At 41.9% G+C, this 15,452-nt stretch overlaps 1 protein-coding gene across 1 annotated transcript in view; it reads right to left on the bottom strand.

The window, feature by feature from the left end:
* The window catches only part of nbeal1 (neurobeachin-like 1), a 47,800-nt gene that overhangs the window by 1,513 nt on the left and 30,835 nt on the right, over nucleotides 1–15,452 (bottom strand). Inside the window, exons 27-54 of the mRNA XM_079582090.1 lie at nucleotides 15,161–15,249; nucleotides 14,084–14,677; nucleotides 13,818–13,993; nucleotides 13,462–13,750; nucleotides 13,084–13,392; nucleotides 11,558–11,707; nucleotides 11,324–11,481; nucleotides 11,122–11,246; nucleotides 10,779–10,905; nucleotides 10,367–10,515; nucleotides 9,500–9,633; nucleotides 9,304–9,405; nucleotides 9,119–9,214; nucleotides 8,916–9,040; nucleotides 7,234–7,374; nucleotides 7,021–7,151; nucleotides 6,831–6,940; nucleotides 6,637–6,754; nucleotides 5,712–5,809; nucleotides 5,509–5,625; nucleotides 4,788–4,877; nucleotides 4,594–4,703; nucleotides 4,211–4,383; nucleotides 3,035–3,129; nucleotides 2,795–2,911; nucleotides 2,549–2,710; nucleotides 2,328–2,476; nucleotides 929–1,064 (exon numbers count right to left, since the gene is read on the bottom strand). Coding sequence (XP_079438216.1) covers nucleotides 929–1,064; nucleotides 2,328–2,476; nucleotides 2,549–2,710; nucleotides 2,795–2,911; nucleotides 3,035–3,129; nucleotides 4,211–4,383; nucleotides 4,594–4,703; nucleotides 4,788–4,877; nucleotides 5,509–5,625; nucleotides 5,712–5,809; nucleotides 6,637–6,754; nucleotides 6,831–6,940; nucleotides 7,021–7,151; nucleotides 7,234–7,374; nucleotides 8,916–9,040; nucleotides 9,119–9,214; nucleotides 9,304–9,405; nucleotides 9,500–9,633; nucleotides 10,367–10,515; nucleotides 10,779–10,905; nucleotides 11,122–11,246; nucleotides 11,324–11,481; nucleotides 11,558–11,707; nucleotides 13,084–13,392; nucleotides 13,462–13,750; nucleotides 13,818–13,993; nucleotides 14,084–14,677; nucleotides 15,161–15,249 — 4,370 coding nt within the window. The remainder of the gene's footprint in view (nucleotides 1–928; nucleotides 1,065–2,327; nucleotides 2,477–2,548; nucleotides 2,711–2,794; nucleotides 2,912–3,034; nucleotides 3,130–4,210; nucleotides 4,384–4,593; nucleotides 4,704–4,787; nucleotides 4,878–5,508; nucleotides 5,626–5,711; nucleotides 5,810–6,636; nucleotides 6,755–6,830; nucleotides 6,941–7,020; nucleotides 7,152–7,233; nucleotides 7,375–8,915; nucleotides 9,041–9,118; nucleotides 9,215–9,303; nucleotides 9,406–9,499; nucleotides 9,634–10,366; nucleotides 10,516–10,778; nucleotides 10,906–11,121; nucleotides 11,247–11,323; nucleotides 11,482–11,557; nucleotides 11,708–13,083; nucleotides 13,393–13,461; nucleotides 13,751–13,817; nucleotides 13,994–14,083; nucleotides 14,678–15,160; nucleotides 15,250–15,452) is intronic.

Genomic DNA, 15,452 nt, shown 5'->3' with positions numbered 1-15,452 from the left:
TAACTTATCCAAGTCAACCAAATGATCAACAAGACATCACTGTTTGAGAATCACTGCTGTAAACAAAGGGCTAAACAAAAGAAATTGGGTAAATGTCATTCAAAATAGTGATCCCAAATAAAAATGCACTGGTTTATTTTTGTGGAATGAGGTGCAAATATAGATTATAGGCTTTATACACAGTTTTTCCTCACGATTACCACACTATTCTAACTATATACTTGGCACATACAGTATATAGACTTTGCATTGAGAGATACAGCTACACTAGTGTTATGGCTTACATTTGCGTTTCAGTCTTCGGTCCTTCACGGGACAAATCAGATCAAACAGCATGATTTTGGAGTTCACAGCACATCATTGGTAATAAATATGGCACAGTTACCAGTGTTTTAAGAAACAAAATGAGGTATAATTCATTTGTAATCACAGCTGGAGTTTGTAGTAGTGGTGTTTTTAGCTTAAGATACGGATGGAATCGGCAGATGTTTTTCGTGTTTAGGTAAAAATAAAAAATGACAACCATCCCTGAGTAGGACAGGAGGAATTTGAGATACAGTACAGTGCAATAGTTGTAGGTAAAAGAGCAAAGGTAAAGATATAATGCCCAAAACCAGACCCCAAACCCCAAAAAAGGAGCAGCGGCTTTACTCAGAGCTTCTCCCGGTAAAGTAATGTTCCTTCCTACCTCACAAAAACTATTGCACTGCACTGTTTGTTGAGGCCAAAATTTAAAATTTAAATGGGTGGTAGGTTCTTCTGGAAATCACGGATTATGACGGACTGAAGTCGGACTGAAGACCAGCTGGTCCCGTTGGTGGATGAGCCGAGTGGGGGACCGGGCTCGCAGCGGGGCCAGCAGAGGAGAGGACATGAGCGGAGACCCCTCCAGGCTTTGGGCGATGTAGTTCCTTAGGGAGCTCTTTACCTCCGCGGGACGCCCCACGCCGACGATGATCAGCTTCCCGTCCTGAAGACCCACCAGGATGTGGCTCTGCTCCTTGGTCACGGAGACGCAGCGAACCGGGACTCGCATGGCCATGGGTTCCAGACAGAGAGACAGGCTGAAGGGGCGACAGGTGTTATGGGACGAAATAACGTGGACATTTTACCTCATAGTCAAAACAGAGACCTTTAACTGTTTAAAATGACAACCAATCATTCTCACCCCCTAGGAATGAAATCATACAAATGATCTATGATTTAAAGCCATCAGTAAGTCCTTGATTATGTCTTTTAAATCTAATAAGGTAAACAGTTAGGATTGTAGCTCCCTCTGGTGGTTACATCCTGGTAAACAAAACAAAATAACTTGTTAAACTGAAACGAAAAGACCAAACATTGCCTGCTTGACTTGTTTCAGACATATAACTATATTACTCAAGGTTTTCTAAAAGTATTTAGGCATCAAGACTCTGCTATTATTGAAACTTGGCAAGAACTGATGATGCAGATAACACATCTACATTTTAAAGTTGCATATGACACATTAGACACATTTTTTGCTAAAACATAATAAACACTATCATATTTAAGATTGTACAGTTTTCTTCAGTTTGACCATTTTTGTGATGTTTATAGTTTCACTTCCTTATCAGACACTGACAACAATTTTAAACTGTTGCCGTGCCAACCATGTTATAGATACAGATGGTATCATGTCATAGATGGGGCGAGTGGCTTCGCCAAGGGGGAACATAGAAACCTTGGGCCATTTTTAGCCATTTTCTGGTGAAATACAAACTTATTTATCACACACACATAAAGTAAAATCTAAATCGGCTCCATGTGGATGTTTATTCACAGTAGATTGTTCAGTAGAAGCATCATGTTAGCATTCTCCGTTTTTTATGTAGTTATGGGCTGATGAACCACTTTGCTCTTCCCCATGTCTTTGCATCTTTATTTAGTAGAAAACTATATTCATAATTCAGCATTTGTTAAAGTCGTTTTTGAATAATAAGGGAAAGTTTAGATTTTTCTCGAAATGGTTTTCCCCTTTAATTGTTTTCAAACATGACCATATATGTGCGATTACGTCTATGTCAATGGGAAATGACTCAAACTGCTCTGGAACTTTACCTCTATCTATGTCACTTCCTGTCAACAGCTTAAAAGTCCAAATAAAAATAACTTTTCTACCCAACATTAAAAATTGCTACTTCCCTGATTTAAAATGATAATTATTTACTTGTAATATCTATCAAAAGCATTAAAATCTGTCGTATGCACTTTAAATACATGTGAGAACAGCTGACTTCTTACTAAACAGCTAATTGAGTGTAAATTGAGTGTAAAATACGACTTTAATCAGTGAGCTGTGTTACCTGTACAAGTCCCTGATGGAGAGGAGTCCCTGCTCGCTGCCGATCACCACAAACTCCCCGGACACGCACATGTCGGTCACCTGCTCCTTCAGTGGCTCAGTGCACAGGTGCTTCCCGTTCACAGAGTACAGATGCAGGGCGTTCTTATCCTAAAGACAAAAGCATCAGCGAGTTACTGTCAGCGATTCCAAACAGAAAGGACCTAAGATGTTCAACTGCACCTTGAGGGACGCTTTTCCCTCGACGCAGCTGTGGACCAGCAGGTGGCCGTCCCAGGACACGGCGAGGTGGAGGATGGACATGGGCAGAGAGCTGTCACAGGGCGGGCGCAGGCACCTCATGTACTGCCCCCTACGGACTGTGTGGATTATTACAGTCCCATCCTGGAAAAACAGCACAGTCTTGAGATTCTCTATCTTTTATCTTAACATTTCCATTCATATATGAACACTTTTGTCGAGGTTTACCCGTGATCCTGACACGGCCATATCGAGCTCTGTGCTGATGTTGACACTGACCACTTCGTCGGTGTGACCGTACAACACCTGCACTGGTTTGGGATTGAGACCCACAGGAGCGCCTCCCTGAGAAGGAAAAACAAACAAGCTGAAGGTATTTGAAGTTAACACAGTTTAGTTTAATACTCTGCAGGAAGTGAATGGTGAGTATGTTTGATAAAAAGAAAAACTGGAACGACGGGTTTGTACCTGCTGCAGCACCTGCCACACCATGCAGGTAGTGTCTCGAGATCCTGAGATGAGATGGATTCCACAGTGGTCTGTCGAGAGGCACGTGACGATGTCTGGGGAAGGAAGAGCGCAAAGACATGTCAAAATCAGATCTGAAACAATTTGGGTACAGGTAAAAAGTTTAGGTACTACTGGTATAAAAAAAATGTAAGTGTCGACAGCAGGTACAGAAATCACGGCCGTCCCTGCCCCCCTCCCTGAGCTGCAACTGCACCTTTCTCCAGGATGAGGAGTCTCTTTCTACACCCTTTACTTTTGAGGTCTGGACTTTTATTTTGAAATGTATGCAGAAATATGACAATTTATGGATAATCTTCAATACCTTCTACAGTTTTTACTGTAGTGGCAGATCTGGACCTTAATGTTGAAATCCATACTGAAATATAACAATTTATGGATATTGCTCTTCAATAGCACTGTATCGATTAATGTAGCGACACTAAATTGGCACCAGTTATCAATTGTCATATTAGCAACTTTCTACATCCTTTATTTTTCAGGTCAGGACATTTATTTTGAAATGTATATCAATATATGAAAATGTATGGATATTACTCTTTAATAGCTTCTAGAATTATTACTGGATTGGGACTAAATTGGCACCAATTGTTAATTATTATACCAGCAACTTACTGCAACCTTTATTTTTTAAGTCTGAGCCTTCATTTTGAAATCCATACTAAGATTTATGGATACTACTCTTCAATAGCTTCTACAATGCTACAAAGCTTCTTTTCAATGAAATGACACAAAGTTTACAAGAGTTACGAATTATTATATTATTTAAAGTTTTCTCCCCAACACTGACTGTACCCATATAACTACCCTATATAACTCATATGGTGGGCCAAAGTGTCTGATAAGTAGTTTATGAGTCAAAATGCACAGCAGAGACCAATAGGTGAAAGATTGACACAAACACTTCTCTATAAAATGTGAGATGTGTAATATCCTGGTACCTGAAAGTATAATAACATGGTGACAAACACCTGTCATCCTACTTTAGTTCATGATGATATGATTAACCTTAACCCAGTTTAAAGACAGTTTGCCCATATACAATGCCATTTCAATCTGTGTTATTATGAAGTGATCCTATAATAACACATTTATTAGGCTGTCCAGACTCCTCACCCATGTGGCGGATGTGCTGCCCCACAGTTTTGGCCTTGACGAGTGACGTGACCCGGACGCTGTTGTCCCAGTGGCCTCCGCTGAACAGCAGTTTACCGTCATGCGAGACGACGAAGAGCGCGGCCGACACCTCCACTCCGGGGGCGAACGGGCCGGACAGGAAACGCTGCGTCCTGTTTAGGAGAGGAATTAGAAGATTCATAAACCGCGGAGTGATTTATGGGAAGAGATGCACAAAAATTATAATAGCAATATAGCCAAACACGTCATCTGTCTAGACATTTGACTTTCTTTCATTTAAAAAATGTAACAAAAACACGGCAACAACACCAGAAAAAACCTTATAATCAGTTTTGGAGACCTATTAGCTGTAAGCGCCTTACTTTGAGTTGGACACTGTGGGATCCTTGATAAAAGTGAAGTAGTTGGAGATGTTCTTGTTGTAGGGAAGCCAGCCGTGTGTCCCAAACATACAATTCTGACTCACAGCGACCTGAAATAACACAGTGACATAACATGTTTCTGTCGCTTTATAACAGAGACAAACTAAGTGTAAGTATTGGTTCTATTGGCTTACCATTGTGTCTGGACTGCCTTGTGTGATGAAAGAGTGGGACTGGTTTTTAGGCACCACGACTTTTATGAGGGGAACGTTATCACTGATGCCCTGAAACGAATGATTAAACAACACATAAAAAAACAAGCTGGGAAAATTACTACTTAACCTCTGAGCACATTCTCTCCAGTTCAGCTTCACCCAAACCTAAAAGCTTCTTGACTGGAGTCTATAGGCCAGTGTAACACCTCATTTGAAAGCTACAAAGACCTACAAAACTGATCAAAACTGATCTTTTTCCACGTTGTTGCGCTTTTTAAAAGGCTCTTTTTCCATCGCATTTTTATCACTTTTTTGTCCATTATTTTATGCATTTTTGTACATTTTTTGCATAATTTTTGTCACTTTTTTCCTTAATTTTTGTCACTTTTTTGCTTAATTTTTGTCACTTTTTTGCTTAATTTTTTATTGCATTTTTGTCACTTTTTCATCACATTTTTGTAAATTTTTTGTTGCATTTTTGTCACTTTTTCGTCACATTATTCGTAAATTTTTTGTTGCATTTTTGTCACTTTTTTGTCGCATTTTTGTTGCTTTTTCATCATTTATATCCCGTTTTTGTTGCTATTTAGACGCTTGTTTTTCCAAGAACTTTGAGATTTGGGTAAAGCCAAACTGGAGTGTATCTGCTCTGTTCAGGTGGAGGTTAAGAGGTTAAATAATTGTATTAAAAGTCTCTAACCTCAACAAAGAAAGACTTGAGGTCACAGATCTGTTCGAACATGTTGACGGGACTCGAGTCCAGCTGGGCTTTCCTCTTCTCTACTTCCTCCTGAGAGAGACGCACAGGATGGGGCTCCTAAAAAAACAACCATTTCGGAAAAGGTCAAACCCAGTGTTGCAATCACGAGTTAGTCATTCTGAGTTTAACGATTGGCAGCTTACTTTGAGTAATTGGCACGGCGTCTGTCCAAAGTTGCTGATCATTCCTTCCACAGCCTTTCGCTCTTTCTCGTCTGTGATGGCGTCAAGATCCACGGCTCCTACAAACGTAAACAAGTTAGTCTTTATAATGTATGTGCTGCCGGGAGAGGCTTGACAACGGAGCAGGTAGTTGCGACTTGTACTCCGCATCGATTTTTACTCCGGAAAATAAGGTAATAAGTATCGAAAGCTGAAATCATAATAAAAAGTTATTTTCTCAGGTAGTCCTGCAATACTTTTTTCAAAAGAAAAGGCTCGCAACCCACTGATAGGGATGGATACCAGTGTGGCATCGAAAAAAAGTTTAGGTACGACTGGTATCAAAAATATAAAAGTAGTAAGTAGCAAGTACTCAAAATATAATATATCTTTAGAGACCAAGTTTTGATGCATGTTAGTCCAGAGACAGCATTAAAGGGACTACAGGGAGTTTAAAAATGTTAAAATTATGTATTTTGCACAAGCTTAATATAGAGGGTGCAGTTACACTTATGACGTGAGGTGGCAGTAGTGAGTATAAAATGGCCGACTTGCATCTAGCCCCTTTAAAGGAAGCTACCTGGTTGTTTCAGCTCAGAAAAGCAACAATAACACAATAAAAAAGTGGCAAAAAGCATGACTAAAGAGCGATGAAAAAGCCACAAAAAAGTGACAAAAACACAACAGAAAAGCTTCCAAAAAAGCACAGAAACAAGGCAATGAAAACACAAAAAAGACGATGAAAAAACGATGAAAAAAAAAGAGACAGAAAGCATGAATAAAGAGTGATGGAAAAGCAACAAAAAAGCATAAAAAATGGCGACAAAAAGGATGTGGTGAGTTTTGTAGGTCTGTGTGTTGTGTGAAGTTCAAATGTCCCCTTATGAAATGCTATAACATGAATTACCCTCATAGGTGCAGTAGTAGAAGACGTTGAGCGCTTCCACAGCCGCTGGGCCCCTCTGCTTGTATCCAAAGATCAAATCGATCCATTCGTGAAGATGGGCCGACACATACTCAGACTCCTGCAAAACCATAACGACACTGTGTTAATGTCTGAAGCGCAAACGAATGCTGAGAAAGAGAAGGTCGACGTCTCACCAGGGCTTTGCGATGCTTGTAGATAAAATCCTCCGGAGACTTGGCCCATTTCGGCAAAATCACATCGTTCACCCTCTCTTTGGAGATTTGCAGCCGACCCAGATCAAAACCTAGCGATATTCATCACAAAGAGGACAAGAAATGAGGATTACCGGGTGACAAAAAAAAGGACAATGAACATTTTTCTTACCGTTTTTGTTTTCGAGGAACTCAGAGAAGTAGAAAAACTCCGGGATGAGCTCCTTGACGTCGTTGGGGTTGTCCATAAGAGTTTGCCACGTTCCCGGGATGGAGTGAAACTGTCGGTCTGCGCAGTCGAACCTACAGCAAGAAAACAAATATTACCGAATCACAATATCATCACAGCAAAGGTTTTTCCATTTTAGTTTGATGGTCCTCTCACCGTCCGCTCTGGAGCTGTATGTGCAGGGAAGTGAAGGGCTCCACTCGGATTAAGTAGTGCATGACTCCGGCAGCGTTCGAGTAGTGCGTCCCGTAATGGAAACGGTCGATGGTGCCCGTCGGGTCTTCGAAACTTTCATACCTAGACAATGAATTAACATTTTAAAGCAGGGTAGGGTTGGAACAAAGTAACGTCTTCAAAGGAAACCACCCAACCAGCCACTCTACGACTGGCAAGATGAATTACTTTACGAAACAAGGCGATTGGAATGGCTTTAACCTCACCTGAACCGAGCACATTGTCTCCAGCTTTAAATAAATTCTAAAGCTTGAATGAAAAAGCAGAACTATAGAGACTTGCTTGTGGGACAGCTGTGTCCTCTACACTAATATCATTCACCAAGAAGGTCTGGAGGCCCGAACACATTTCTTTCAAAAGAAGAGACGACCCCATGACACCGCCCACAGACTTTGGACCCTCAATAATATTTTCTTGTTCCAGGATCATCTCTACAAACAAGTAAAGGGGAGCTTCCTACGCCCCCAACTACACTCGGCTTTCATTGGGACTCCATTCAGATCTTGCGTTAAATTCTATGTGAGATACATCGATGACCTCCTGTTCATTTTAACAGGATCTAAGGATCAACTACTGGAAGTACCTGAATGACACAAACATCAAACTCAGCCTGGAATACAGTCAGCAAGAATTTAATTCCTTTGGACAAGGATGGCCTCACACAAATGTCTGTTTTTAGAAAAGGAACAGACAGAAACACTATCCTCCGAGCAGAAAGCTTTCAAAGGCTAAGGAGAATTTGTAAGGCGCTCCTCTGTGCCTTCTCACAAACTTTTCTGTCCCACAAGCAAGTCTCTATAGTTCTCCTTTGTCCTTCATGTTCTGCCCTGTCCTTGAAGAGCCCCGGTCATCGTTCACAAGTTTCCTCAGACCATTGACCTCATCTGTTTCGCATTAAATCTTAAAGCTTGTCAAGTGGAGAGTTTCTCAAGTTACAGCCTATAGCCACTGCAACACCTCATTTGAAAGCTAAGACCTACAAAACTCATCTAAGCTTCAGTGTAAGTAGTTTTTATCACATTTTAATAACTTTTTTTGTCACTTTTTGCCACATTTGTCAGGTTTAATTTGCTTTTTTTTGTCACTTTTTGGCCCTGTTTTTGTCACGTTTTGAGTGCTTTTTGGTTGGGTTTTGGTCGCATTGATTTTTTATGTAATGTAACTAATCAAGCTACAAAAAATGTGACCAAAGCATGTCAAAAAAGCAACAACGAGGATGAAAACGCAACAAAGAAGCAACCAAAGAATAACCAAAAAAATGAGGAAATGAGGAAGCAACAAAAACACCACAAAAGAGAAATAGAAAAGTGGCGACAAAATGTCAAAAAAGTGACGAGTGATGAGTTTTGTAGGTCTTAGCTTTCAAATGAGGCACTACACTGGCCAATAGGTTGTAAGCATTTAGATTTGAGTAAAGCTGAGCTGGAGAAAATGCATTTAGTTAAGGCAGGGGTCAAAAGGTTCACTTTTTGTCACACTGTCAAACTCATCTTTCATATAAGAAATTAAAGAATATTGATGTTATATGTTGCTGTAAAACTATGATTGTTTTAATAATGATTATTTCTATTATATCTCACATATAAAATCCATAAAACACTTACTTTTCCTTCACGGCTTTTGCATTGCGCTCATTGACAACAGCGATTGGCTTCGAAAGATCCCTAAAAGTTCGAGGGTCAGAGAGATCCAGCTCCTCTGACGTGTAGTCGGCAAGAATCCAAGGAAACTGCAAGAAACATCGACAGAATCCTGCTGAATATTTAAAACTTTCAAAATAAAAGTGCTGGCGAGATAAAGCACTTACGACGGGGTACTGGGCGAGGTCGTTGTATGTCCTGCCTGCGATGGTGTTGAGCTGCATCAGGTAGTCGAAGTTGGAGATTTCACGGTTCACCCATTTCTAGTATAAGGAAAACAAACTTTGCTCTTTAACAAATAAACAATAGAAATACAACCGCTCTCAAAGCTCCAGCTGTATTGCCATTGTACCTGCGTTAGCCCAGACGCCTTGAGGAGCTCTTGTGGAGATCTCGTCCCGTAGAGACTGAGGGATCTTAGCAGCAACATTCGGCTGTAGACCTTGTTTCTCGTCTGTCAACAAAAGGCAGATTCAGTCACAGTTACTCGAATAACAGTATATGATTCTATTTACTGGAGTGACTCGGGCAAATGACTGTATTTTCACCTCTTTTTTGAAGTTGAGGAAGTAGTTTGTCTGGTCGATCAGGAAGATTTCCAAAGCAGAACGACGCAGGTTGTATCTGCGCAAATGCACTTCCCGGATTTGAGACAACGGCCATTTGAAGTCATGGCCCACTCCTTCAAAACAACACAAGGTCACAGCATAAGTAAAGCTCAAATGACTTTTAAACCTCTTTTAACCGAGCACATCTTCTCCAGTTTGGCTTTACCCGAATTTAAAAAGCGTCTTGAAAAAAGTGCCGAAAAAGTGAAAAAATTTTATTGGAAAAGTGAAAAAAAAAAAACGTGACAAAAAAAATAATACAAAAATGTGACGAAAAAAAGACAAAAATGGGACGAAAAAAAGACAAAAATGTGGCGACAAAGTGACAAAAATGTGACAAAAATGTGCTGAAAAAGAAACAAAAATATGGCGAAAAAGTGACGAAAATGTGACGAAAAAAGACAAAAATGTGACAAAAAAAGTGACAAAAATGGGACGAAAAAGAAACAAAAATGTGGCGAAAAAGTGACACAAATGTGAGAAAAATGTGCTGAAAAAGAAACAAAAACTGTGGCAAAAAAGTGGCAAAAAAAAAGTGAAAAAGAAAATGTGAAAAAAAGTGATGAAAAGTGGCAAAAATGTGATGGAAAAAAGCTACGAAAAAATTAGAAAATGTGCACACAAAAAAACACCACAAAAGAGCAACAGAAAAAGTAACAACATAGTGACAAAAAAGCAATGATAAGAAATGTCAAAAAAGTGACAAAACCACAAGGAAAAAGATTTGAGTGCCGCTGATCTGGAGAAAATGCACTCTGGAGTTAAGAGGTTGAAAATGTCGATCATATTTACAAAAAGTCCCCTGACCTTCTTCCTTTTCCTGACTGCTGTCATAGAAGTAGATGTGTTGCGTGGTGAGCTCCAGTCGACCAGGAACAACATCGACAAAAGTGACCAGTTCACAGTCTTCCCAAAGCACCAACTTCTCCTTCTGACTCGCCTCGTCCAATTCAGCTCTGTAGGAAAAATACATTATCTTTAATAATTATGAAAAAGGTACATTTCTTTTAAGACACAAGCTTTTATAGATTGAGTTTATCAACATCTTCGCTTTGTAGGAGTTTGTAACATGCAGCTCCACTCATCTCCAGCAGGAGGCGTATACCACATACATAGCTTCATAATGAAGAGGAAAGGGCACAAGTCTGAGCTCATTTGCCTTCATTAAATTCATATTTCCACATCAGTCGTCTAAGAAACTGTTGTATTTTTGACTGACTGGTTGTTGGCGGCCGCTGGATCCTCTTCGGGCAGCTCCAAAATATCATCTTCCAAATCGCTAACTTTGACTTGCTTCACTGCCTCCAGGAGGATGGATTCGTGATGTACGCGCTGTTGATGGACACCTGAACACAACACGAGAGACAGGGCACGGTGCGGAGTTGGAAAAGGTATGAAACATTATGTGACAAGCGTGAGGGGATGCATTAGCGTGGTTGGCAATCACTGACAAAACACGTTGAGCTCTATGTTAAGAAGTTTTGTTGTTCACTTGCTCATTATATCTGAGAAAATACTCACATTTTGAAAGAGATTATTTGTTAGAATCTGGAAATCCTTACCCAGATTGTCTCGAAGAGCGCTGGCCTCTTTGTGTGGATCAAAATTGTAGTTCCTAATCAACTTTAACCTCATCCGAGAGAAGTTTTCTGCACTGGACACCCTCCATTGCATCTCATCCTGCTCCCTGCAAAAACAAAAACAAAGGCCATGTGATTCACCATGATTTCAATGTATTTTAAGTGTTTGGGGACTCAGAAATACCTGTGTGCCCACGGTCCCCTCTCACAGACCAGGCCTCGCCGCGCTGCCTTCCACTGCCTGATGGTGGCGCTGTTCTGGCTGTGCTGTAGCTTTAACATACAGTTGTAGCGGAGGTTTTCTTGGCGACTGCGGCGCGAAAACGGCTCTACAAACTGCTCCTAATGCGGGAATAGCAAGCTGATACCTCGCCGTTTCCTTTGATAATCACTTCAGGGTACATTTTGAGTATCTTACCTGGAATCGGATCTTGCTTTCGCCCCTCTCCCTCTCTCTTTTGTGCAGACTGACCATAAAAGTCTCGTAGCACTCCTTCCAGTAGAGAGCCATGGTTTCGTGGCCTTGACTAAACGTCTCTATTTCGTACTGCTTCATGTAGGGGATTATCTGTGGACAAATCAAAAGAAGTCAGTCCAACTTTGCTTAACCCAGGTTTAGTCATGGATTCAGACAATGATTAAGTCCTGGTTTAGACCTAGTTTGAATCTTGGTTAAGTTCTTTTTTAGAAAAGGGCAGAACAATTAATCGGAATTTACCATTTTAATAGTTGCAATTGGCAAACTACACTTTCACTGCATCCTTTGCTACAACATACAGTATCTTGTGTCTAAGGAGTCTTATTATGTATAAAATCTGCTAACCCTATAGTTTCTCCCTCCACAAGTATGTTTCATAACCTTCATCTGTCATTTTTGTGTCCTTAGTCATCATATTAGGCTAGTTTTGTCCTTTTATAGTCACACTGTCCTCAAAGGAGTGTTTGGGGGAACTAGACTGAGAGGTTTAGGTTGTGACTAAAGAAAAATGTTGGTTTGAAAGAGGAGTCAAAGAAGCAGTTTTTGTGAAGAAACAAAATCCTGTACAGTAACCTCTCCTGCGCCCCAGCCCTGGAGAGTTCTGTCGTGCTAATGCTAATGAGGCTGAAACTCAGCCCAGGACAGATCAATAGGCAGGTAATTAACAGTGATCAGCTGAGAGTAAGACCGTTCAGACTGCGCAGTGGTGGAAGAAGTACTCAATATTCTTACTTAAGTCTTGCTTAAAAGTATCTGATAACATTTTTACTTAAGTAAAAGTGTAAAAGTATGCATTGCAATATGTACTTTATAAGTAAAAAGTAAAAGTATTTAAGAGTTTCAATGTGCAGGATCTTTAAAATCATTTCAATCAAACCAGGTCTAAATGAGTAAACACTAACTCATGTCAAAAATAGGATCGAAACCTGATCTTAAGAAAGGTCTAAAGGAGTAAACCACTAAACCAAGTCTAAACTGGGAATAAACCAGTTCATCATAGAGGTCACTTTGAAAATAAAATACTTTTAACCCAATTTAAAAATGTATTGGAATAGAAAGTACAGATACAGGCTCTAAAATGTAGTGAAGTAAAAGTAAAAAGTATTCATCATAAAATGTACTTAAGTAAAGTAAAAGAACCTATAATTTGTACTTTTTATTTCACCACTGTTTGCGAGGTAGGTCGTTAGGACTTATAACTACAAAAATTTATAACTACAAAGATGTTTACCCGTAGGTGAGAGTAGCCGTTAATAGAGGTCTATATCTAGTCTGCGGGCTGAGCTTAAACTTAAGTGTCGCTGATGAAGCCTTTTGGATGAGAGGCGAAACGTTCCACACTTCAACTACCCAGTACAGAAGATGACTCAAGAACCTTCACTGAAGATAGTTTCCCCAAAGTAACTGTCATCACTAATGGCCCTTTCCTTGCACTACTGTCATGTAGCTTCTTCCTAAAAACTCACATATTTATCGAGGTAGACGCGCCATTCCGGGGAGTTGCAGTAGAGCCTGAAGTCCTCGAAGAACGAGGGGCTGCCGTTGGTGTCCGGGAGCTGGGGCAGGTGCAGCTCCATGTAAAGCAGGCGGTGCACCTTAGACAGAAGAGTTCTCAGCAGAGGAACCAGGAAGGAGTAGGTCTCTTCGGTGTGCTCCTGGATGGCCCGTCTCAAAATGCCCTCCACTTTGCCCAGAAGGTAACATGCCTCGTCCTGACTGGAGACCTCCTTGGTTTGGAGGATGCCGTTGAGTTTGGCGGTGGCCATTGCGCACACCTAAGGAGGCAAAGGTCAGTAATTACATAATAAACAACATATGAGGAAAAACAAGTGTCTAAATCTCACATCAGTGTCTTCTTGCGCCATGAATCCCAGCAGCAGCCTCAGCCCGACTTGAGAGAGCTGAAACCACTGCGTCCCGGCTGAGTACCAGACCATGAGAGAGTCCATGAGCGTGACCGTCTCATCCAGGACTTTCTCAGTCCAAAGAGCCGGGTTAATGAGCCCCTCGGCCTGAAGGAAGTCCTGGACCATGTGGAGCAGCCGGACCGCATTCTCCGTGTGCTGCGGGAGGGTGGCGGCGGACGCCTCGCGGTTGTCGCCCACTGCCCACTCCAACATCCGCTCCATTAGCCTACGAGGGAAAGGGTCAGCGTCACACATACTTTTCTAAAAACATGGATCGAAGGAAAAGCGAATACCCGAGTTTGATTTGGTCGACCGGCTGCAGCAGCTCGTTGGCCGTTCCCAGTTTGGTGAGAGCGGAGAAGACCTGTCCTCGCTCCAGCCACGCAGCATCGTCCGAGCCCTCCACTCCTCTCCACATCACGCACAAGACGATCTCCAAGAGCATGCTGCACAGTTCCTCCTCTGCTCGCTACAAACAACGAAAACCGAGAGACAAAGGAAGCGATTTAAAACAACGATTAGACAGCAAACACAAAACCCAGTTATTCTTTTATCTTACCTCTGAATTGTTGAATGACTCTCCTAGGGAAATATTGTCACTGAAGAGAAAGCTGTCTTCAGTTGTGGAGGAACTTGCTTGTTCCATAGAGCTCCCAGGAAAAGGCTTGGACGTCTCGATGGGCGAAGGCGTACTGGGCATGCTCCCGGGCGTCTGCGTGCCGCTCTCCCCCGTCTCGTAAGCCTGAATGTGGGAAAGGTCCAGCGTCAGCCCCCCCGACTTCCCCACCGTCCACGGCTTGGTGTGGATTTGCGGCTCGGTGGACGCGGATGAGGAAGGCGTGTCCAGTAGGGAGATGACGTCCCCGTTTTCTAAACTATCGACGGATCGCGTGTCGCCTATGCTGATCCGGTCGTCGTCCAGTCTGCCGTTACTCCCGACCCGCGTGCGCCGTTCAAGAGGCAGCTCCAAGCGGTTGGTGCTCGCGCTGCCGTTTCGGGTCAAGTCCAGGCTGCAAGTGCTAACGGTGTCGGCGTTTTTGAACGACAGGGATCCGTCTCCTTTCAGGTACAGGCGCATGAGAGTGTCCTGCCAACACTGCTGCCTGGCGATCAGAAACGCAGCGTCCTGGTGGGATTGGAGCAGCTGGTGCACCTAAAAGAGACAAATCATTTTAATTCTACATCAACAAAAGATGCTCTGAGGCTTCAAATCTCATTCCTTTAGCATCTTTCTACCAATATATTCATTATCCGACTTTGATGCATGTTTAAAGTCAGAACCATCTCACTAGTTATAGGGGTGTGTTTCCAAAAAGTGTTAAAGATTAGGACTTGTCTGATGCTGAAAAGTAAGGAGAGAGTTTCCAGGTTACATAGGGCCACGGCAGGATCACTGGGGTATTGGAGGAACAATGTACAGTATGTGCAAGCGTCCTGGCACCTTGAATAGTTGCTGTAGAACCCTCAAACACACATGAATGACTCAAACAGGCCATTCAAAGTATGTTTTTGATTATATAATAAGGAAAGAAGCTCTAAAAAGTAGTTTATTGCTTTATACCCCCTTGGATTAAAATGGAAAAGCAGATAAATCAACCTCTTCTGTCCCACATTGAATTGTGCACGAGGCTCTTACCCGTTTGCAGACGATGAGGCGCACACTGGGACCGGCCCGGTGAGTGAGCTGGACCAAAGCCATCAGGTCTTTGTAGTTCACAGTTTGATCTGGAGAGAAACATCATAATTGACCTCCTAAAGATGTATACTGTATCGAGGGTGTGCCCATAATGTGATTGTACAGTGCTTCTCCATAATGACAGACGGGGGAGTGCCTGGGCAAACGTCCGGCCTGGATCAATATATCCAAAGACACTTCAGCTGCAGTGTGTAATGCATATGGAAGTTCACTTCTCAGGCTTTGGCTCAAG

Source organism: Gobius niger, assembly GCF_951799975.1.
Source record: "Gobius niger genome assembly, chromosome: 23".
NCBI lineage: Eukaryota > Metazoa > Chordata > Actinopteri > Gobiiformes > Gobiidae > Gobius > Gobius niger.
Note: the sequence above shows the minus strand (reverse complement) of the source record. Positions and strands in the feature narration are given on the sequence as shown.